General features: G+C 36.9%; 2 protein-coding genes across 2 annotated transcripts; both read left to right on the top strand.

Annotated features, from left to right (window-relative positions):
- Nucleotides 1-2492: 2492 nt before the first annotated feature.
- On the top strand, nucleotides 2493-9617 carry LOC115439033 (tyrosine-protein phosphatase non-receptor type substrate 1-like). The gene is made up of 5 exons (XM_030162930.1): nucleotides 2493-2560; nucleotides 2693-3022; nucleotides 5034-5375; nucleotides 8859-8905; nucleotides 9001-9617. Exons 1-5 carry the CDS (start codon nucleotides 2518-2520, stop codon nucleotides 9127-9129), a joined length of 891 nt encoding a protein of 296 aa, XP_030018790.1. The 5' UTR covers nucleotides 2493-2517; the 3' UTR covers nucleotides 9130-9617.
- Nucleotides 9618-18174: 8557 nt separating this feature from the next.
- On the top strand, nucleotides 18175-20829 carry LOC115438713 (uncharacterized). The gene is made up of 5 exons (XM_030162495.1): nucleotides 18175-18247; nucleotides 18331-19017; nucleotides 20327-20458; nucleotides 20545-20570; nucleotides 20662-20829. The coding sequence occupies exons 1-5, from the start codon at nucleotides 18208-18210 to the stop codon at nucleotides 20785-20787; spliced, it is 1011 nt and encodes a 336-aa protein (XP_030018355.1). The 5' UTR covers nucleotides 18175-18207; the 3' UTR covers nucleotides 20788-20829.
- The last annotated feature ends 3914 nt before the right edge of the window (nucleotides 20830-24743 follow it).

The following is a 24743-nucleotide window of genomic DNA, read 5'->3' as shown; positions in this document are numbered from 1 at the left end:
ACAAACAGAACCAAAGGCAAAACAAAACAAAACAAACAAAAAAGAGATCAATTGTTCTGTATGTGGAACCTGAATTAAAATCTTCAGTGTAATTCATCCTACGGGCTGGATTGGACCCTTTGGCGGGCCGGATTTGGCCCCCGGGCCTTATGTTTGACACCTGTACTGTAAAGTGAATGTATTCTAATGTGCAGACAGTGTTTTGAAGTAGATCTTGTAGCTCTGAGACAAATATTCCTTTTGAGTCAAACCCACTCTCTCGTTAATTCTCGAATTTCACATTTTGACCCAAGGCTGTGTCTTGGAAAGTTCAGCCAACCAGCATTTTTGACTTGATTTTTCTTTATCAGTGACTCTGATGTGGTAAAATTTCATTACTTTTATTCTGGAAGCATTTTCCTTGTAGATCAGTGTAATTTAACATGATGTACTTCTAGGACACAGGTGTCAAACATGCAGCCCAGGGGCCAAATCCGGCCCGCCAAAGGGTCCAGTCTGGCCTTTAGGATGAATTTGTGAAATGCAAAAATTACACTGAAGATATTAACAATCAACAGTGTAAAAACATTGTATTTCAGGTTCCGTACAGACACATATAAACCAATTAGATCTCAATTCGGTCCGACCAGAAAATCACTACCAGAATAACCTATAAATGATGACAACTGCAGATTTTACCTTTTTTTTTGGTGTAAAAAAGTAAAATTACATGAAAATGTTTACATCAACAAACTATCCTTTTACAAAAAATGTGAATAACCTGAACAAATATGAACAACATGAAATGTCTTAACCCTCCGGTATCTGGGTGAGCCTTTTAGGCACACTTCGCACTTCGTGTTAAAAAAACTTCACATTATTTTTCACAATTTAAATAAGGTTAGAATTCAAAAGTTGTTCATTTTTGCATGATCTTTTAAATTCTGGCCACCAGGTAAAATTTGCACATTGTAAACAAAAGAAAATTACAAGACTAGCATCTGTCTCCCAAGTGTGCCTAAAACACACTATTTCTTCCATTTGATATGTATGATTAGGGCTGACCTTGATTTACAAAAATAAAATCAAATTAGAGCAGAAAAATAAATCAATATATAATATTTAATAGTTTGATTTATAGGTGTGCATTTTACACACACTTGGTGACTGATGCTAGTATTTTTGAACATTTGACCTAGCGCCAAAAATAATAATGCAAATTAACCAATGTTGGAGTTAATCATTGACATATGCCAGGATGAAAAAATCAAATAATATGTGATCCACTTTTTATGTAGCATATTGAAAAAAAATTGTTTTTGTGTTTTTTGCATCCAAAAAATGGTTTGTTTACATTATAAACATGGCATTTAAAGGGTTAAAAAATGCAGCAGTTATTGAGTATTTGGTATTTTTATTTAAGGCTCAAGTTGATGAAATAGAAAAAAGTGTAAAAGAATTAAAAACAAACTGTATGAAAAAATGTTTGACATTATTCCACAACTGTGCCAAAAAGGCACACTTGGTGCTTAGTAAGGGCCTTGCTGGATGGGATACTAGAGGGTTAAGAAAAGTAAATGCAATTTTATCAATATTATACCTGTTACTAAATATTTTGTGTGTTTTTAATTGTAATTACCTCCGCCAAGGAGGTTATGTTTTTGCCAGGGTTTGTTTGTCTGTCTGTCTGTCTGTCTGTCTGTCTGTCTGTCTGTCTGTCCGTTAGTGTGCAACATAACTCAAAAAGTTATGGACAGATTTGGATGAAATTTTCAGGGTTTGTTGGAAATGGGATAAGGAAGAAATGATTAAATTTTGGTGGTGATCGGGGGTGGGGGGGCCCACGGGGGGGGGGGCACAGACCAGAAAATTTCATCAAAATCTGTCCATAACTTTTTGAGTTATGTTGCACACTAACGGACAGACAAACAGACAGACAAACAAACAAACAAACAAACCCTGGCAAAAACATAACCTCCTTGGCGTGGGGGGGCCCACGGGGGGGGCCACTGATCAGCCTTGGCGGAGGTCTGCGCCCTCCGAGTGCTTCTAGTTTAAGCTGTAATACACATGTAAATGATAACCTGATGCAGAATATTGTTAAAACTGCACTTTTTTTTCTTAAGACATTTCAAGTTGTTATTCAGATTTTTAGGAAATGTTGTAGATGTAAACATTATCATAATGTAATTTTACTTTTTTCACTGGTGTTATTTTACTGGTCCAGCCCACTTGAAATCATATTGAGGTGAATGTGGAACCCCTGAAGTAAAATGAGTTCGACACCCCTGTTCTAGGATCATGACATCTTCTATGTAACTGTAGAAAAACCTTCTAATACAATATGAAATGGAAGGACCCTGTAAAAAAAAAAATCCTTCTCACTTCCTTTTTGTACAGACATTGACACCCACAAATGCGCAATCACCTGGTTACTTACTCAACTGTTTTCCGCTGAAGGTGCAACTTTAGCCCTCAAACCCTTTTTCTGAAGTTGCCATTTTATAGTGTAAGAGTCAGAGCACCACAGACGGAAGGATGATCAAACTTTATGTGCTTCTGATTTCCCTCCTTCGAGTCCGTAAGTGACAGCGAATTATATTTTTCTATGTAAAAACCAAATTCTCAGCAGCAGGAGATATTTTCTTTGGAAGATTTTCCAACATCCGACAGAATATTCGCATTAAGTAACTTGCTCTTATTTGTGTTTCAGATGGTGTTTTCTCATATTCTGTAGTCTACACTCACATCGGAGACAATGTTTCTTTACCGTGCATCTATGCATCCAGTGCCAGGTATCTGTGTTGGTACAAACAGGCTGCAGGGGAGCAACCTCAGATAATATCATCTGACTACATACACTCACTTCATGGCAACTCAGAGAAGTTTGACGGCAACAAACGATTTTCCGTGCATGCTGAAGCCGGATCCTATCATCTGAAAATCTCCAACATCCAGCAGTCGGATTCAGCCATTTACTACTGCGGACGGACCAGTGTGGCAACCACCGAGTTTGACAATGGGACATTTCTGGTTTTAAAAGGTATTTTCATTGCTCATTTTTGGGGGTATTTGGAGACTTTACGCCAGGGGTGTCAAACTCATTTTAGTTCAGGGGCCACATACAGACTAATACGTTATAAAGTGGGCCGGACCAGTAAAATAAATAATATAAGTAATAGGATAAGAACTGATAAATAATGTCGACACCAAAGTTTTCTCTGTTTTTGAGTGAAAAAAAGTCAAATTCCATAATGAAAATGTTTACATCTACAAACTCTACTTGAACATCACATGAACAAATATGAACAACCTGAAAATTCTTAAGAAAAATAAGTGCAATTTTAGCAATATTACACTTTAGTTTATCATTTATACATGTGCATCATAACTTACAGATCACAGTGGATCTATAAATACACAAAACATGTAGTAACAGGCAGAATATTAGTACAATTCCACACACTTCTCTTAAGACATTTCAGGTTATTGACAGTTTTTGTAAAAGGCTAGTCTGTAAATGTAAACATTTTTGTATAATTTTACCGTTTTTACACTAAAACAAAGAGAAATTTGTGGTTTTCTTTATTTATAGGTTATAATGATAGTGTTTTACTGGTTCTGATGCATTTTAACTCTTTCATGCATGAATTATGAGAACCTTTGTCAATATGTTTTTCTTGAGTGTTTTTATTCCTCTTTAGGCATGAAAAAAAAAACAATGCAATTGAATTTTTTTTTTATGAACCTTTTTTTTGTGGTGTTACAAAAATGTCCACTCAGCTGACACCATGTGTTTAATTTTTGAAGCAAAGAAACATGTATTTAAAAACTCATCATCAGAAAGTGATAAACTGTGTGAAAACTATGAAATAAACATTTTTTTTCATTAAATGCCAAACTAATTTAATTACTAAATTGCTACTGTTTTCACATTTTATCATACTCTAATATTAGTTATTACTCATTTCATGGCAATAATATCCTCCCAGGAATTTGTGTTTTACTGGTTCTGACCCATTTTAACCCTTTCATGCATGAATTATGAGAATCTTTGTCAATATGTTTTTCTTGAGTGTTTTTATTCCTCTTTAGGCATGAAAAAAAAAATGCAATTGAATTTTTTTTTTTATGAACCTATTTTTTGTGGTGTTACAAAAATGTCCACTCAGCTGGACACCGTGTGTTTAATTTTTGAAGCAAAGAAACATGTATTTAAAAACTCATCAGAAAGTGATAAACTGTGTGAAAACTATGAAATAAAAACATTTTTAATACTGCTGATCTGATGTTTTCTCACATTTTATCATACTCTAATATTAGTCATTACTCATTTCATGGAGATAATATCCTTCTGAGACCCAGGAATTTGACAATTTTAGCTTTTTTACATTAAAAATTGTCTTGATTGGAAACTGCATAATGCAACAGTTTTTTCACATACATTTTAAAAATTATTTTTATTTATTGATTTATTTTTTTCATGAACTGTCCTTTGCAATGGACAGTATTTTTTTTTTAAGTAAAACTGTAAAACTTTTGTCCCCTACAGAGGACAAAATGCATTGCTGGGTCTCAGGAGGATATGCAAAAAAAAAAAAAAAAAAAAAAAAACTTTCTGTTTCAGAAAACTGTTAATTACAGTCTAGTAAGAATTAGCAATTAATTTACGCTAAACCATGTTACTGCAGATCAGGTTTATCAAAAGCAGCAAAGTTACAATAATTGTATGAATGTCAGTGTATTATGGGATGGCGCATAAGTGTCCACTGTGTTGGCTGATATGGAACTAAAACAACAAAACCCATGAATATACAAGAGAACAGCTGGAGAATAACTGCCCACTGGAGTGACCACTGTGCATGAAAGGGTTAAACTGAACTGACCTGAAATGATTTGAACACCATTGATTATTGATATCTTCAGTCTACTTTTTGCATTTACAAATTCATCCCACGGGCCAGATTTGGCCCCCGGGCCGCATGTTTGACCTTTGTGCTTTACACTAATTTCTGTTTTTGAGTCTTTTCTAAAATCTCACTTGCATCTTTCAGAATCCATGCACATTTCTTTCCACCAGCAGAAGGTGTCTAAACCTGTGCAGCCAGGAGACTCTGTGACTCTGAACTGTACGGTGCACACTGGGACCAGCAACAAAGAACATACCGTTTACTGGTTCAGAGAGGATTCAAGGAGCTCCGGCCTGGGAGTTATGTACGTCCATACAAACAGCAGCAGCCATTGTGTGAAGAGCTTAGAGTCGGGGTCTGCTACAAAGCGCTGTATGTACAGTCTGACAAAGAGGAATGTTAGTCTGTCTGATGCTGGGATTTACTATTGTGCTGTGGCTTCATGTGGAGAGATAGTGTTTGGGAACGGCACAAGGCTGGATTTAGGTGAGCAACACACACTGGGCAGTGACTGAACAATAATGATACTGATATTTAACCCTGTAAAGCCTGAACCATTAAATCACTGACAGAAAATTCCAGTTCTTTGAAACTGGCGCCTTTATTGGTTCTTCTGAACAACCAAGTGCGATCAGTTCTGCTTAGAAGCACAAACCTTAAATATTAGTTATGTTTTCACTATGTGTTAAGTTGATGCAATACAAATGATCCTTCTGTGTTATTATTAGCAGAGTGGTGCATGATTCAGATTTAGATTATTTATTTATTTATTTTCCTTTTTTTAACCAGGTAAGTCAATTGAGAAGCAGTATTAACCCTGTAAAACCTGAACCATTAAATCAGGGGTGTCAAAGTCATTTTGGTTCAGGGGCCACATTCAGCTCAATTCGATCTCAAGTGGGTCGGACCAGTAAAATAATAACAGTGAAAAAAGTAAAATTCTATTATGATCAGGTTTATATCAACAAAGTTTTTTTTTTAAAAATCTGAATAACATGAACAACTTGAATTGTCTTAAGAAAAACAAGTGCAATTTTACCAGTATTCTGCCTCGGTTTATCAGTTTATCATTTACACATGTGCATTACAATCACACAAAACATTTAGTAACAGGCTGAATATTGGTAAAATTGCATTTACTTCTCTAAAGACATTTCCGTTCGTTCATATTTGTTCAGGTTATTCACATTTTTTATAAAAGTATAGTTTGGTAATGTGAACATTTTCATGTAATTTTACTTATTTTCACCAAAAAAAAAGGAAATTTGGGGTTGTCAAATGATCATATTTTACTGGTCTGACCCACTTGAAACCTAATTGGACTGTATGTGGAACCTGAATTAAAGTGATTTTAACATCCTTGATTGTTAATATCTTCAGTGTAATTTCTGCATTTTACAAAGTCATCCCGCGGGCCGAATTGGACCCTTTGGAGGGCCGGATTTGGCCCCCGGGCCACATGTTTGGCACCTGTGCATTAAATCACTGACAAAAAATTCCAGTTCTTTGAAACTGGAGCCTTTATTGGTCCTTGGTCCCAACCCCCAATTTTTTTTTTTTCAAATATCAATTTCCATGTATGATTTTAGGATAAAGCGGGTTCAGAAAATGAATGAATGAATGAATGTATGATTTTCAATTTTGTATCATATTTGATACTTTGGCTCTCAATGCTCAAATATTATTATTTTTGAACAAACAAAAACATAATATAACACAAACATGTCTGGCAAATTGGTAATTCCTTTTCAAAATTGGCAAAGTTCTGCCTCCTCACAATCTTGTAATGTCACTGGAAAGGCCTCTGGTGAACAAATTCCTCCCCCCTGGTAGATTATCCAACTACTGCATGTATCTAATTGAATACATCAAGTTTTTCAAGAAAAAAAATATCACGCTGATCATGTAGAGGGCTTCAAAGCTCATGTATCAAATATGATACGTTCGGCATTAAAGGGTTACAGTAACACAGGGGCTGATAGTTAACACTGATGTTTTGTTTTAGTTGTCCCCCCTCCCTTAACAGAGAAATCTTTATAGTATTTTCAGCACGTAGATGATATGTCGGTGCATCCTTACCTGAACATGTTTTTCACTCCTGACCTTATGAAGTACAGTTTTAATACAAAGGTAGAACAGTTAACTCTTTAAAACCTGATGTGTCATCGCTGACACACCCAACACCTATGCAGTTCGGATGGCTGGAACTCTTTCACTGTTTGTACAGTTGGAAAAATTCTAGTGGATTCTGAAACCTGAGACGTTGTGCTTTATAGGCTACATTGGGTCGTTGTGGTAATTTCACTCATGCCTGCACCAGAAGTTGGAGAAGAAGCCGTTTTAGCAGTTTTATAACATGCAGTAAATTGTAAATGATTGCTAGATTTTGAAAGATCTGGAGAAAAAAAAGTGTTCTGGAAAAATGGGTCAACGGGCTCACTGACAGCATATTTTCTAACCTTTTTATAGTCCAACAAAAGTCCAGGAGGACCATTTTAGGCTTAGGGTTTAAGGTAAGGTAAAGTCAGTTTATTTGTTCTCCTTAGACCCAGGAAAGTCTTTTTTTTTTTTTTTTGCCTTTTTTACATTAAATAATTGCCTTGATTAGAAACACCGTGACCGATTTTTTTCAGATACATTTTTAATTTTATTTTATGGAATGTGTTTTGCAGTGGACAGTGTTTTTGCTTTTTATTTTTTAAGTAAAGCTGTGAAACTCTTGCCCCCTACAGAGGACAAAAGTACATTGCTAGGTCTCAGACATAACAGTGATTTAATGTGCTTTACATGAATAAAATGCACTTTATTACAAATATTGCAAATATTACAAATATACCTGCAGCTGTTACTGTCATATCTGATTCTGTTCTAATCCATTATTCACCTCATAACTGCTGATGTTTTACACTACCGCTGCTATTGTAAATAAGCTTACATATATACTTCATATTCGATTATAGTGTATTCTTATTGTATTTTTACTTCTATTTTAAAATTTCCATGGCTTTTTTTTTATTTAAAAGGTGAGAGAAAAATGATATCTAAATTCTGCATCCAGTGAATTGACAAAATAAAAATCTTTGAATGTTTAAAAAGAAATATCCATATGGGTAACAATTGTTTCAACAATTAAACATCAGAATTTGAAAATATATTATTTAAAGAGAATACAGGATGCATAAAACAATGAAAATAATTTTATAAAATCTATATATAAATGATTAAGAGACTTCCAGAGCTACATGCCATAAGTAAAGAGGATAAGTGCATGAGTTCATTCATAGGTACATGAAGGTAGGGTCTGACTTCCACAGCTTTGTTTTTGTTTTGTTTTGTTTTTTTGTTTTAAATATATATGAAAGTCTACATTTCTTTTTCTATTTCCACAGGAAAACAGGCATTCCCTGTCTTAATGCAGTGTATAGTTGCAGCTCTCAGTTTGTTGGAAATGGGATAAGGAAGAACTGATTAAATTTTGGTGGTGATCGGGGGTGGGGGGGCCCACAGGGGGGGCCACTGATCAGCCTTGGCGGAGGTCTGCGCTCTCCGAGTGCTTCTAGTTTTTAATTATTATTATTTACACTACCACTCAAAAGTTTGGACTCACCTCGTTTTTCTTTATTTTCATGGCTATTTACATTGTTGATTTTCACTGACGGCATCAAAACTATGAATGAACACATATGTAGTTAAAAAAAAGTGTGACATAACTAAAAACATGTTTTATATTTTACATTCTTCAAAATAGCCACATTTTACTTTTATTACTGCTTTGCATATTCTTGGCATTTTCTCGATGAGCTTCATGAGGTAGTCACCTGAAATATTTTCCGAAAGTCTTGAAGGACTTCCCAGTGATGCTGAGCACTTGTTGACCACCTGCGGTCCATCTCGTGCCATTTAAATGAGAAGGTGAGTCCAAACTTTTGACTGGTAGTGTACTTATTCATTTACTTATTGTTTTTTTAGAAGCACAACCCCAGACAAGTGTCCCGGATTACACTGCTGACACTCAGGTTGGTTTAAAATTTTCTAATCCGACACTGCTTTTTTTTTTTTTTCCTCTTTACACCTTTGATAGAAATAAATTAACCCTTTTTATTCCCTACAGAATGAGGAATGTGATGCTTTGCAGTACGTAGCTGTGGATTTCAAGAAGAGGCAAAGTAAGCGCAGGAGGCACAGGAGCACAGAGGAGACGACGGTTTATTCTTCACTTAGAGTGTCTGAACTCCAGTGATTTCTGCTGCAAATCGAACTCTGCATCCCACCAACAACAGCTTCTGTACCCTCCAGCTATAGCAGTATCTGATCCAGCTCATTTAACAGGATATTTGAAGTCTGTTCTAATATTCTAATACTGTCTTTGTCATGATCTGCTGGTGAACAGTTAAATTCTGGGTCAGCAGGGGGCAACAGTCTACCTATGTATCACACAAATCCTTTAACTCTGCAACCTGGGATTTTATACAGAAGAAAAGGAAAATATTGAACTAACAACCAACAAAGAGGTTTGGCTAGGAAAAAAATGATTTAGAGAAAGCACTGTGATAAAAACTGCAGATTGGAGCATTTTAAGGGCGCACATAGATGGTATGTCCTGTTTATTTGTGACATGCGACAGCCGCCCACAGAGTGATGCATCTGGAGGTTCTGATGTGGTCGACTGACACAAAAACAAACTGTCCTTGACCCCAAAAGACCCCGAAGGAAAAAAAAAAAAAAAGAAAAGAGACAAGACAGAGAGAAAAAAAGGAAAGAAAGAAAGAAAGAAAGACAGACAGATAGACAGAGAAAAAAGAAAGACAGACAGACAAAGGAAAAAAAAGAAAGACAGATGGATGGACAGACAGACAGACAGACAGAAAGACAGACAGAAAAAAGAAAAAAGAAAGACAGACCGACTGACCGACCAACAGACAGACAGAAAAAAAAAGAAAGAAAGAGATGGATGGACAGACAGACAGAAAAAAGAAAGACAGACAGAAAAAAGAAAAAACAACAGACAGAGTGACAGAAAGAAAGAAAAAAAGACAGACAGAAAGAAAGAAAGAAAGAAAGAAAGAAAGAGAAACTTTGCTGCTGCTGACATCATTATAGTAATTACACATTTATTTAGGAGCTGAAACTTTCTCAGTACAAGTTCAACCAAATAAAAAACTGTGCAAACCCCATTAGACAGATGCTAAATACTCTTAAATAGAACTTAAACAGGGTAAACACATTTTACTTGGCTGGAGTTTTTAAAATTAGAGTTAACATTTGTCTGTGAAAGTCCATGATGGGTATTAAAACTATGAAAAAATGAGCCAGATTTTAACCATGTTATGCTTTTAAAGACAAAAAGTAATATCAGTCACTAAAAATATATATTAGCTGTTCTACTGAGACAAAATTAATGAATGAAAAACAAGCCCAACAAGATTATTTCATTCTTTTTAGTAAATGACTGAAGGCCTTCTTACATTCACACATTTTTTACAGTGTACTCTTGTACTTCTGGAATCTCTATCACAGTCAAATTCAATTAAACTCGACATATTTTTAATCATTCCTAACTAGGGGTGTGTATTGGCAACAATCAGGTGATATGATACAAATCACAATACTAAGATCACAATACGATATATCACGATATATCATGACACTGTTAAAAAGGCAGTTTTTTGTTTGTTTCTTTTTTAAAAATGACCATTTCCTCGAAAAATTTAATTACACCAGAAATATGCACAAATACTAAACACATTTTTATTTGATCACAACAGGATCTGATGCTATATCACAAAATTTTCCTGTTAAAACTTAAATTCTGTTTTACAGACATTACAGTTTAAGATCCTGTTCAAATGTTCATATTCTATTAGTGCAGAACTAACATCAGAACATTATTTTTGTGCAATTCCAACAAAGGAACTAACATTATTTAATAAAAGAGTGTTAAATAATGATAAAGAAAATATAAGCAAAAAAGAAAAACAAAAAAACCCCAAAATGAACCATCACAATATCTGCATTTGAAAAAATACTTAAAAATATCGATACAATACTTCATGATATCGATACAGTATTGTGAAATGAAATTGCAGCACCAATATTTTCTTACAACCCTATTCTTAACCCTTCTTTATGAATCACCCAAAAAAATAAGAATAACTTAAGCTTCAAAAAAAAAAAAAAAAAAAGGTTCTAAAACACCTCCTAAACACAGAGACAACTTTTTACAGCCAACTGACTAATGTGAAAACTGAAAAGAAAAAAAAAAACTTCTGTGTTCAGGCTCTGGTCAAGTTGTCATGTAGCGTTCGACTTCATCCCCGGTGGTTTTCTCACCTTTATCTCTCCCCTGTCTCCGGTTCGAACAGGATGCGTAGGTGGGTTTTAACTGTAAGCGGCATAAACTGTTGCACATATATTAGTTGCAGTCCTTTCACAAGGCCTGGGCTCTGTGATTGTTGAGCCTTTTGGTTATTTTTACTCCCACGGGTCTATTAAGATAACACACACACTCTGCCACACCTTTTTAAAGTCAACAGAAGAACAAAGGCAACCCATCCACACCACACAGACGTAGGAGACTACATTTGCGTTGCACTGCACGTCTTTGCTCTCAACTCCACCTTCAGATGCATCGACTGTATGTCACTGAAGCACATTAAAGAAGAGACGAGCAAACACGACGCACCACAAGCCACAAAAAAGGCCCTCGTTCTTATCTGTGCAGTGTAAGAGGAGAAAGCATATCTACCCATAACTGACCTCAATTCAGCTGTTAAAGGTAACAGCACAGTGGAAACAAGACCAAGCTGAAGGACAGGAGAAACTGCACACAGGAAGCCCAGTCCTTCTGTCTGATCACTGACGCATTCTGGTCCAAAAACTGGAGAAAGATACTGTGACGTGTGTGAAAAGTAAAAACTGTGGTTTAGGAAACCACAGCGGTATTTGCCGCATCTCGACTCGACTGAATCCAAATGATAAAGCAGCAAAATAGAGAAACAGCTGACAAATTTTAGTGCAACTGCTGAAGAAATTATTTGTACACATGACTGAGCAATAGAGATTTTTTAAAGAAAGACAAAAAAAAAGGCTAAATTTTAAAGATTTTACGCAAAAAGAAATCCCATCAGACCAGTTTGAAGAGTGTGAAGTTGGAATGAAAGGACAGGATTATATTCATTTATTCATGAGATCATATGAACAGTTACACGTTTTTACATTTTGCTTTGTATGTGATTTGCATCTTGTTATTTACTTATGTTGGTGTGGTATTGTAATTGTTTTGCATCATTTCATCAGGTATACATTTATGTTTGTTTTTTTGTTTTGTTTTTTTTGCTTTGTACTTCCTGTATATGTAGTTTTGCACTTGGTTTTGTTTTCATTTTGTATTATCTTTGCATGTATTTGGTTTGGTTTGTCTGACTTTATACAGTATGACTTTATAGCTAGTTGTGTATAGCTAACTATTAAAAGTGGGGTGCGAGATGTTTTCCTGGAACATTTTTTGCTATATTGCTTAAAATCCCCTTCACACCCCAATTACAACCAATTAATTAAATGCTCTAACACAAAAATTAAAAAAGATAGATAGATAGATAGATAGATAGATAGATAGATAGATAGATAGATAGATAGATAGATAGATAGATAGATAGATAGATAGATAGATAGATAGATAGATAGATAGATAGATAGATAGATAGATAGATAGATAGATTTTACTTTATTAATCCCCTAGGGGAAATTGAAAATACAAAATGCGGTCACATTGCACACAATAAATACACTAGTCAACATTTGCTAGGGATCAGGACTATAACTTTGCTATATTCGGGGGTGTAATTCTGGAAACTTGAAAATTTACTTTCCCAGTGGAGTACAGCCTGCGGATGCGGATGGTGGCCACACACATTATTGACATCACACCATATGTGTTTCTGAACATTCTGAGTGGTTTCAGTGAAACAAAATTGGAAGAGTAATTGTTGTGAACTCTAATTTCTAGGGTTGTATCACCCTTTTGCCAGAAAGTGCAATAAAAATTTATGTTTTTTTACCTTTTGGTCCATTTTTCTTTACATGACTAGCCAAAGTACACACATAATATATGAAGTCACCCAAAATATTATACATCAATTATTGTGCAAATATAAAACTGATCCCTAGCAAATGTTGACTAGTATAAATAAATGCAGAGTATAAGTAGCTGTGAATAACTTAGATTAAAAAGAGGTAGACTTAAAAGACAAGATGTGTTTTCTACCTGTCACATAAAAGCATAAAAACATTAAATCAAAGAAACCCACCCAAGGACAGAAGTGTTCCTGAGCTTCTACCTCCTATACACCCCCACCCAGTTGCTCCTCCTCCTGTCTCCTCCCACCTCCCCTCCCACTTTAACAGTTATATAGTCTTATTGCATGAGGGACAAACGACCTCGCATATCTAGTGGTGGAGCAGCTCAGTGGGTGCAGTCTGTTGCTGAAGGTGCTCCTCTGCTGGCTCAGGACCCTGCATAATGGGTGGTTGACATTATGCATGATCGCCTTCAGTCTGGAGAGGGTTCTCTGCTCTGTCACTTCTTCTACGGAGTCCAGCTTCAGGTCCACCACAGAGCCCGCCTTCTTAATGATCTTATTCAGGCGCTGGATGTTCCTCTTGCTGCCACTACCCCCCAGCAGATCACAGCGTAAAAAACAACACTAGCCACTACAGAGTCCTAAAACATCTGTAGTAGCTTGGTGCAGATGTTAAAGTGTTCAGAGACCAGTCCAGTTTATTGTCTATTATCAGGCCAAGGTATTTGTAGGAGGAAATGTTGATAGGGGGGGGGGCACTGATCTGCCTTGGCGGAGGTCTGCGCCCTCCTAGTGCTTTTCTAGAAAAGACAGCGCAGCCCACCATGACCCCCCCCCCCCCCCCCCCCCCCCAGACCCAATCACCACCAAAATTTAATCATTTGTTCCTTGTGCCAGTATCAACATTTCCTGAAATTTTCATCCAAATCTGGAGCACTGATCTGCCTTGGCGGAGGTCTGCGCTCTCCGAGTGCTTCTAGTTTATTCTAACACACAATGGACTGAAAACTAGCTAACACTAGACTAGCTGCTGATTATGCAGATAAATAACATCAGACCAATACTTTGTTGACATAAACAATCTGCATAAACACCGCATCCATGGGGGCTGCCGTTGCTACGTGACGTCAGAACTCGGAACTGGGAGTACATGGATCTAGTACGAGTTCACGGGTGGGACGTCACAGGTTTGACTGCCATCCCAGTGCATTTTCACCAGTAGAAGGTCGGAAAAACACGAGTTACGGGTTGCCTGGAACACAGTATAAACAGTATAGCTTTCCAGATAACATAGACTCGGTTAAATTCTCCTTTTTTTATTATTTGTTTTGCTTGTTTTGTGTCCTAACAGCAAGGTTTCACCCTTTTACATGATTTCTCTCATCGTCTTCATCAAAAGGAGGAGGATGTTTATCATGTCTAACCTCTGACTTGTTTACGAAACCCCCACCTTTTACGCCGTCTTACTGTCGCCGTGCATTTCTCAGGAAGCGTGGGCGTTTGTGCGAAGAGCGTTGGTCAGTACGGACTCGTCTCTGCTGAGTCAATAACCTTACAGCTTTTACCACAGTGTTTTTTAGAGCATGCATTCAGACCGCACACATCAAAAGACAAGTCTGAGTCCCACACACCTCACTGCGTATGTTGGGTAGAAGTTGGCTGCAGCAGGCGATTGAACTCAACAAAGACGTTAGGTCGTAGCTAAAGCATGTGAACAAGTGAACAAAACATCAGTGCAAACACTTCAACATTAAACACATATACAGTCATGAGAAGTGGCGTTTAACTATGTAACGATCAAAAACAGCAAATATTCAACTCCTTCTCCTTATTATCAACTGTGAAGGACGACTGTCAACTGTTACAAATAACAGAACTCTGTCCTGATGATGACCACTGGAGGCGCTACAGAGCAATATGTCAATAAGTTCTCCATTTTGTTTGAGAAGGTGTACAGACACGAACAAGAATGCCATGTAGAATATTTTCTTGTTATTACCCCACCCCCCCCTCCGCAGGAGAGGCAAGGGGTATTGTTTTTGGTTCAGTTTGTTTGTTTGTTAACACTCTAGCATCAAAATTATTGCTTCAATTCATACTAAATTGGGTTTATAGATTGCCAGTGACCCAGAATAGATCTGATTACATTTTGGGAACAGTGGGTCAAAGCTAAAATTTTTTATGAATTTTTAAAATCTTTTTTTTTCCATTTACTTATAATGGGCAAACTTTTGAATGTCTGTAACAGCAAAACTAATTGTTGAATTAATGCTAAATTGGGTTTATAGATTGTCAGTGACCCAGAATAGATGTTTTTACATTTTGGGAACAATAGGTCAAAGTTCACATTTTTTATGATTTTAGTTTTTAATCTTTTTTCCTCTCCCATCTATATTATAAAAACCAAGTGGCCTCTGTGTGTGCGTGTATGTATGTGTATCTGGGGATTCACACAAAATCCGGAAAGACCTGGCTGCTGCACTTTGGCATAGTTATGTATTTTTGGTTGAGGAACAGACTAGCGAAAACGGCAATTTGATAAGGACCAATATTTTGGGAGACAGTAGTAATTGACCACATACGAGCCAGTGGTCATCAAAGACCAGACTGTTGATCAACTGGCCACATACACATACCTAAGGGTCCATATTGATAACCTGCTTTGCTGGAAACCACACATAGAAAACTTGTGCAACAAACTGCAGCAAAGACTGTATTTTTTTTAAGACGACTGAGGCTGTATGGGGTCAGCAAGTAGATTATGTTGATTTTTTACAGAGCTATCTTAGAAAGCCTCATTAGATATGGCATCACAGCCTAGAATGGCAACCTATCAGTACAACTAAAGAACAGGCTGGACAACATGCACAAAACAGCAACGAAGATTATAGGTATGAGAGGGTATAATCCATAGATAATCTGTATAACCAGTCGGTCATGAAACAAGCAACAAAAATCTCTTCAGACCCGACTCATCCATTGTCCTCCGAATACAAACTTCTTCCATCAGGAAGCAGATTTTGTACGCCAAAGTGAAGAACCAACCGTCTCAAATTATCATTTGTCCCAATGTCCATTAAGCTGCTGAACAATGTTAAGAACCAGTGCAACAGAGCAACGTGCAACAAACACACAGCACTTTAGCACTTTTTTCTTTTTCTCTTTGCACTTTAGGCATCTTTATATGTTCTGTGTTGTGATTGTCATGTGTAGTCCATGTCTGGTTTATATGGCAGACTGACTGTTTTTGTTATAATGTGTCCACGTGATGATGTTTTTTATCTTGTCTGTGAAGCAATGATATGTAGCACTGTGCCCAAGATGAATTTACCCCAGGGGACAATAAAATTTATTTTACTTTACTTTTACTTACTTTTACTTTACTTTTACTTACTTTTACTTTACTTTAATTTTGGAACACAATAGCTGTACAATCACGTTGCTATGGCCAGAACGCTTTGGCGGTAACTGCTGGACAAATACGATACAGCATGCACAAATACACAACAGCATAAAAACTACCACATCTAGAACCCGTGGATCCCCACGGGTCAGTGCACTACAGCGTGTATCAAAAAAAACTATACATTTTGAAAAATTACCCCCAGTTCCACATTTGATCATTTTTGGAATTCTCTTTTATGGATGTCGGTCGGTAGGGGATTGGTGGATATTCGTCCAAATTTACAGACCCAGGTTTTCATGCATGAGTGAGCAGGGGCAAATAACGCAATCCAAGTTAAAACTGGTTTATACAAAGTAGCGCTGGGATTTAAATCCAATCAAAGGTCATGGGAGAGGACAATGGGCATCCATCTTGTTTTCCATAAAATTGCCAGGTTACAGCATTAACACTTTGGCCACCATGTCAATTTCATTTCTTTACTCATGGCAAAAAAACAAGATAAATGATGTAATACTTCTAAATCAGTGGCGGCTGCTCGTCTTTCAGAGAGGGGAAGCTCATTGTCGGCTTACATCAAAAAAATTGTCAAGTTATTTAAACATAAAGTCGGCCTTCCGTTCCATTACCATTGTCTGCCATCATGTGCCCTTTGCTAGATAGCTAGTTCACTCCGACCTAGCCGACAGTATGATTGATTTAACTATCTACAAAACGATATTAAACTTGAACAAGAAATTATTAAATTATGGAACTGAAACAAGACAACGCTGAAATTATGTTAAATTGAAACAAGGAAGTCCAATGAGTGTGTTTTATTTACAGTGCAAGAAATGAACAAGTAATTTCCTAGTGGTTTCTCTCTCGATTTCACAGCAGAATGAGCGACGGTATTAAACTGAACTGTGTCAGTGAAGGAGCTGATCTCAAAATAGCTGTCAATCAAACGTGATTCAGCCTTTCGACTGATCCTCCAATCAGCACGTGGGATCCTGGCGTCCAGCCCAGCCGAGCTCCGCCCACAGCTCCATTCACCCCCAGAGACGCTGAGCGTCCGGGGGCAGGACAACATTGTGGCATTTATCCAATTACCGTCCAGTTTTGGGGCAATGAAAAAAACTGTTCCACTCAGTCCCATTGAAGTGCATGGACGCTGAGCGTCTACGGACAAATGCACTGAGCAGAGATCGTATGAGAAAGCAGAGACACGGGAATGGAGGAGAAGTGAACAACATCGAGTCTGTTGGTTTGTGATAAAGCTGATTCTGAACGAACTCGTCTGTGAGATGAACGTGTTCTAACACATTTGTAGTCAATGAAATGTCAACATAAGCGTACATATTTAACCATTTAATTTTCGTAATTTTAGGGGAAGCTGATCTTCCCTTGCAGTCTATGAGAAATCGCCACTGTTCTAAATTTAAGTTTGTTTTTTAATCTTGGTACGAACCAAATAATTTGCAGTGTATTAACCACAGCATGATTTACTGAGTCTTATACAACCATGTGCAAATACATCTCACACACACTGTCTCATAACCCACTGGACCTTTCATTCACTCAAACTGTCCCCATGTTTTTACCCCACTATGCAAAAATCACCTCTAAGTATAAAAAAACCCACTAACACCCACCAACTTCACCTTCACACAAGCACATCACACCTGCTGGTCCCCTGGTGTACTGCAGTGATGGAGCCAAATAAACTAAATTAACCCGGTCACCTGATCACACTGATGTTTTGGAAAAGAACTGGCCAATCACAAACAGACACCGTCTCCTTTAAGAGTCGTCTACATCCATCAACTCACACGACACAGACTGCAGATCTTCAGAGATGATGCCACCTTACATTCTGCTGCTATTTTTGAGAATCTGTGAGTACTTTCCACCTCTGTCAGCTTTAAGTTTCATTGAGGTCTAAATGTGGGTTATGTTGACCTGTATTTATTTTACGCAGGTCTGGTTCCAGCTGAAGATATAATTCAAGAAAGTGGGATCAAAAAAGCTCGAGTTGGTGAAAATGTGACTCTGCAATGCTCTTGTCAAGATGACGCTATAACTTTCTTCTTCTGGTACCAGCAAACATTAGGAGGAAAGCCTCAAATGATATCAAATCGGATGATGCACAAACAAGATGCAGAGATCACCTCTGACTTCATGAAAAGATTTGAAGTTCATGGAACAGGAAGAGATAACAACCTTACAATAACAAACCTCCAGCTATCAGATTCAGCCACATATTTCTGTGGGGTTTTACTATTCAGTGCAGTTGAGTTTGGGGATGGAGTTTTCCTTCATGTACAGGCTTCTCTGACCCCCCTGCAGGCTGTTGTGAAGCAGCAAACTCAGAAACACTTTCAGGATGGAGACCTCATTGATTTAAGCTGTACAATATACGCCCAACCATGTGCAGAGGACCAGGACCAGAGCTTCTACTGGTTTAGACACAGTGCATCTCAGCCTGCCATTGTCTATCCAAGTACTGGGCAATGTGCAAAACTCTCTGACGATTCATCTGTGAAAAACTGCACTTTAAGTCTGAGAGTGGAGTCTGCGAGCTCCTCTGATACCGGGACTTACTACTGCGCTCTGGCCTCCTGTGGGGAGATCATATTTGGAAACGGAACAAGAGTGGAGATTTCAGGTTTGTGATAACAGCTTACAATGTTTTTGCACTGAGATAAGATAAGATAAGATAAGATAAGATAAGATAAGATAAGATAAGATAAGATAAGATAAAATAAGACAAGATAAGACAAGATAAAATAAAATAAGACAAGACACGATAAGATAAGACAAGATAAGATAAAATAAGGCAAGATAAGATCAAATAAGACAAGACAAGATAAGACAAGATAAGATAAAATAAGACAAGATAAGATAAAATAAGACAAGACACGATAAGATAAGATAAGACAAGATAAGATAAAATAAGACAAGATAAGATAAAATAAGACACAAGATAAGATAAGACAAGATAAGATAAAAATAAGACACGACAAGATAAGATAAGACAAGATAAGATAAAATGAGACAAGATAAGATAAAATAAGACACGACAAGATAAGACACGACAAGATAAGATAAAATGAGACAAGATAAAATGAGACAAGATAAGATAAAATAAGACACGACAAGATAAGATAAGACACGACAAGATAAGATAAAATGAGACAAGACAAGATAAGATAAAATAAGACAAGATAAGATAAAATAAGACACGACAAGATAAGATAAAATAAGACACGACAAGATAAGATAAGACACGACAAGATAAGATAAAATAAGACACGATAAGATAAAATAGGACACGCCAAGATAAGAAAAGATAAAATAAGATAAGACAAGACAATATAAGGTAAAATAAGACAAGACCAGATAAGATAAGATAATATAAGATAGATAAAATACTATTTATCCCACTGTGGGGAAATTTCCCAGTTAACAGCAGCAACATACAACAAGCAAGTGCAGCGAAAAAGACAGGGAGAAAAAAACCACAAGCAAGTGAAAAATGAAAATCTGAAGAGAAAAATAAGATGTACTTTTATACTTGCTTGCCTGCTTTTTTGGTTGACATTGTACCTGTTAAAGTTGATGTTAACTGTATGAATGAACGCGTAATTTGCAGTAAGTAAAGTTTTACTGACAGAAACGTTTTCAAACATATGAAAATCACAAAAGTGCATGGATATCACACAAACAAGTGTCACTAGAATCATTCCAGTACTGACCGTTGAGTGAAATCATCTAAGTTTTTTTTTATACGCTTTCTTACAAGATGATGTGTCTTTGTACATACTCTAAAATTCGACTATGGGAGAACTTTTTTTCATATTTTATTAAGACTTTCACACACAATTCCAGACTTTTTAAGACTTTCAAGCCCTGCCCAAACACCCTGTGGTATTACTGAATAAAATTATAATGGAGTCTTTTCTCTTCCCTGTCAGGAGGTTTAACCGGATTCCACACTGTCTATGTGTACTTCCTGAGCGCTTCACTGGTCATTTCCATTGTTGTTGTCCTCATCTTGACTTTCATCATGTACAGATTGAAAAAAAATCTTTGTTCTGTCTGCAAAGGTAGGATTTTTACAGACACTAACCATTCTATATATTGTACATTTTGTAGTGAACTGGCTTCAACATTTGCATATTGTTGTTTTCAGGAGCTCCTCCTCTGAATGATACTGCGGTAGGTGAAATAAAAACATAATAAATCCACTTTTTGAACTGTTGAGATCAATGAATAACATTTTAAAATTAACCAGTGTTTTCTTTACCAGGGCCAAAATGCAGATAATCTTCACTATGCTGCCCTGAGTCTGAACAGAAACAGTGGACGTCAGCACCATGAGGAGCATCTAGAGAGTCATTGTGTATATTCTAGAATAAGGAGTAGGAAAGAATAAAGGTGTTTCATGCAATCAATTTTGCAAGATAAATGAAAATATTTGCACAAATCACCTGCAATGTAATTTAATGTTTAAATAAAGTACTTTATAGAACTGTGTTTGCATGTTTTGTATGTGCATACAAGCAACAGACACCAGCAGGTTTGTAAAAGTCCCCTACAGTCTATTATTATCTCTTTCTAGCAGAATTAGAAGTACGTGCAGCATCTTTCAACGTAGCAGCTCTCAGCTTTCACTCCTGTGGTAAAGGTGGTTCACACTATACCATAAAAGTTTCCACTGGTGGAAACATAAAGTCTTAGCAGAGCTTTAAGACCAGAAGAGTAGCCTGTAGCAGTAGTGAGGCTGGCCGCACATAACTTGATGTGTGAAAAAAACAACAGCAAAAAAAAAAAAAAGAGAGAGAGAGAGAGACATGATGCTTGATGCAGATATGCACACAGTAAGTCAAAACTAAAGGCATTCAGTGTTTGCAAACCCCCAAGATTAATATTATTAGTCAGTAAAATAAGAAAATGTCCACTTTTATTACTTCATTTCTGTAAAATGATAAAAATACGCTCTTAGGAAGGGATTCAAAATGAGTGATATGTTTGTCACAAAGGTCAGTAGTTTGGACTTAGTTCAAATATTAAGTGAATTATAGTCAATTATGGATTCAATAAACGACAAAGAATACAGATGATTGTGCTTGAGTGCAACTAAAAATATAATTAACCTCAAAAAGGGAATCCAGTGCAGACGCCACTAAATTTATGTTACCTACGCCAAGGAGGTTATGTTTTTGTCAGTGTTGGTTTGTCTATCTGTCTGTCTGTCTGTGTGCAAGATAACTCAAAAAGTTGTGGACGGATTTGGATGAAAATGTTAGGAAATGTTGATACTGGCACAAGGAACAAATGATTAAATTTTGGTGGTGATCGGGGGTGGGGGGGGCCACTGATCTGCCTTGGCGGAGGTCCGCGCACTCCAAGTGCTTCTTATTTATTTATTTATTTATTTATTTATTTATTTATTTAATAGGGACCATGCACATTTATGAACATTACCATATTAAAAAATACACCCATGTAAAAATGCCAGAATTAGTAAAAACAACTACTTTTCATCTGCAGTCCCAAGGCAGGAGACAGAAACAAAACATAAAACAGCCAATATTGATACATCACTCATTAGCTATAAATAAAAAAGATTTTTAAAAAAATACACATACTGATGATGAACAAACATAAAAAAAAAAAAAAAAACGCATCGGATGAAATGAACATGATGAGCATTTGGTCAACTTTTAGATCATAAATTCCTAAAAATTCCTAAATTATGGGATATTGTTCTGTTAAATAATGATACCATGAAAGAAGGAAGCAGGACTTCACCCTCTGTGTGTTTCATAAGATACTTTTTAATCCCAAAACCAAAAATTTGGAGTCATCAGACCAAAGATGCAACACTTCTACTTTGTTTTTCTTCTCTGCTTCTAATTCATTTTTCTAGTTTTGCTTTGACACTGAAGGCCTGACTCATCCACAGCTGCTGTTTACAAGGCTGGTGTATAGAGCTGTTTATTGGCTGGGACTACACTTCTTCACCAAGTGACCTACATTTCCTAAAATAAGCATCATCTTAAGTTCATGAGCTGTGGGGCTTTTTCCTGAACAACAGCATCTTGACACGACACCTCTGCTGACCTCAGAGACATTAAAAACACAATATATTTCACCAGTTAAAACAGATTCATTCCAGGCAACTACATTAAAAAGCCAACTACGACAAAGGAAAATAGTCAACTGAAAATAGAGTGACGCACATTTTGGCTTTTTTGAGGTGTAGTTCATACTTCCGCAGAGTTCACAAACTTTCAGAATCAGTGCACCTGACAGGCACTGAGGCTTTGCTTTGGTTTCCATTCGTCTCTTATTGTAAAGCTACAGGGTGTTATATTTAGCACTATCCAACAGTAAAGTTGCAGATTACAAATGACTGCCGAGGCCTCATCTCACCTTTCCATACAGAGGCCACTAAAACTGCAAACTACAAAAACCCTCTTTAGTGTTCGTCCATTCTGACATTTTTTTTGTAAATAGAATATTAATGAACCATAATCCAATAGAGCTTTTAAAAGGCAAGACAACTCTCAGTGGACTCAATCTGCAGATATAAATGGTTCTTTCAGAGGCAATGAAAGCACAGTTTTTACTATTTTCAATATTGAAAACATAAGTATGAACATTAGTGTATATTGTGTTTCAGAAAAAAAACATAGAATATAACATATATTACATTAATATGCACATTCAGAAGGGCAAAGGTCAGTATAAGGGATGCACCAGTACCCCTTTTTCCAGACCAAGTACAAGTACTTACATTTGAGTACTTGCCGATACCGAGTACCGATATGAGTTCTTAATAATACCATTACAGTTCTTAGTTACTTTTGTAAATGTGCTTTATTGTCATTGTCATTAGTCTGACTGGAACAAAGTGCTGCTACTGACATTTAATGTGTTGGAATGAGCGTTTCTCAATCAATCCACCAGGGGGCGCTACTCTTAATTAGCCATTCTGGCTGAATACCACAAAGAAAAGTAAAGTTTTTTAAGAATAAGAAATTCAGTAATGACAAACATGGAGACGACAGAGGTAACACTAATGTGGATACTAATGCTGCAACGTTTCCATTGGTAAGGTTTAAAAGCAAAGCTTCAGGAGCTAGGGAAAAGATAAATGAGCGTTAAGTTTCGTTTTCACTTTTGCTGGTGGGGGTCCGCATCGCTCCGTACCCCCATAGTATTACAAGAAAGACAGAAACTGGCCCAGCCCTGGGTAGCTGTCTTAAATCTGTCAGTAGTTTTTCACTAACTCACACAGTCGCTCTTTGAACAGATCCTCTACCTCCATGGTTCCCGCTGGTATTCTCCGTCTGGGTACGCATCCACGAGCACCTGGAAAACGGATGGAATGTACGCAGAGGATGGACAGAATGCTCTGTCCGTATCCGTCTGTGTCTTTAATGTTACTTCCAGTCAGCGTTAATTTTATCAACATCATTTATTTTGAAAAATCTCCATGCACATTACTCCACCGCCACGTACCTGCTGCACTGAACTGTGAATGTCACACTGCCGTAAGTGGTATCGGCACGGTTGTATCAGAGTACTTTTACGAGTACAAGTACCAGTAAACACACTTAGTATCGGACCCGATACTGGTATCGGTGCATCCCTTGTCAATATGATAGAGGAACAGGTGGAGTGTTTTTGTTCTACCACTGGATGTGCAAACTTAAAAAAATTAATTAATTAATTCTATACATCATCCTAATCACATGCCTAACAATTGGTGCCCCACCCATCCCACATATTTCGCCCATTATAAGTAAATGGAAGATTTTAAAAATTCATTAAAAATTTGTACTTTGACCTACTGTTCTCAAAATGTAATGAGATCCATTCTGGGTCACTGGCAATCTATAAAGTCAGTTCGGTATGAATTCAACCGATAGTTTTGCTGCAACAGACGTGTGACATTTCGCCCATTATACGAATTTTTTTTTTTTTTAATTCATAAAAAATGGAAACTTTTACCTACTGTTCCCAAAATGTATTGACATCTATTCTGGGTCACTGGCAATCTATAAACCAAATTTAGTGTGAATTCAACCAATAGTGTTGCTGCTAGAGTGTTAACAAACAAACAAACCAAACCAAAAACAATACCTCTTACCTCCCCTCTGGGGGGCGGGGTAATACTAGACCGTCCCCAATCTCCACTCTCCATGCAAACCTTGTCAGCCCAAGCTGACACACTGTGGTGGCAATGAACCTGTGATCGCTGTTACTTAGACTGCATAGGAAATTCAGAAGCGTTGCTGATTGGCCAACCTAGTACAGCCTTGTCTTTGAAAAGAGAGAACGCACAGAGCTGATCTTCAACTGCCTTCGTATTACCAACAA

The sequence above is a fragment of the Sphaeramia orbicularis genome, chromosome 18 (genome assembly GCF_902148855.1).
Source record: "Sphaeramia orbicularis chromosome 18, fSphaOr1.1, whole genome shotgun sequence".
Classification (NCBI taxonomy): domain Eukaryota; kingdom Metazoa; phylum Chordata; class Actinopteri; order Kurtiformes; family Apogonidae; genus Sphaeramia; species Sphaeramia orbicularis.
Note: the sequence above shows the minus strand (reverse complement) of the source record. Positions and strands in the feature narration are given on the sequence as shown.

Bases quoted from the DNA above. Each gene is read 5' to 3' on its own strand.
- LOC115439033 (XM_030162930.1), top strand. From the start codon at position 2,518: ATGATCAAACTTTATGTGCTTCTGATTTCCCTCCTTCGAGTCC. The intron at 3,023-5,033 runs GTATTTTCATTG...TGCATCTTTCAG, and splicing joins GACATTTCTGGTTTTAAAAG to AATCCATGCACATTTCTTTC. The intron at 5,376-8,858 runs GTGAGCAACACA...TTGTTTTTTTAG, and splicing joins CGGCACAAGGCTGGATTTAG to AAGCACAACCCCAGACAAGT.
- LOC115438713 (XM_030162495.1), top strand. From the start codon at position 18,208: ATGATGCCACCTTACATTCTGCTGCTATTTTTGAGAATCT. The intron at 18,248-18,330 runs GTGAGTACTTTC...TATTTTACGCAG, and splicing joins GCTGCTATTTTTGAGAATCT to GTCTGGTTCCAGCTGAAGAT. The intron at 19,018-20,326 runs GTTTGTGATAAC...CTTCCCTGTCAG, and splicing joins AACAAGAGTGGAGATTTCAG to GAGGTTTAACCGGATTCCAC.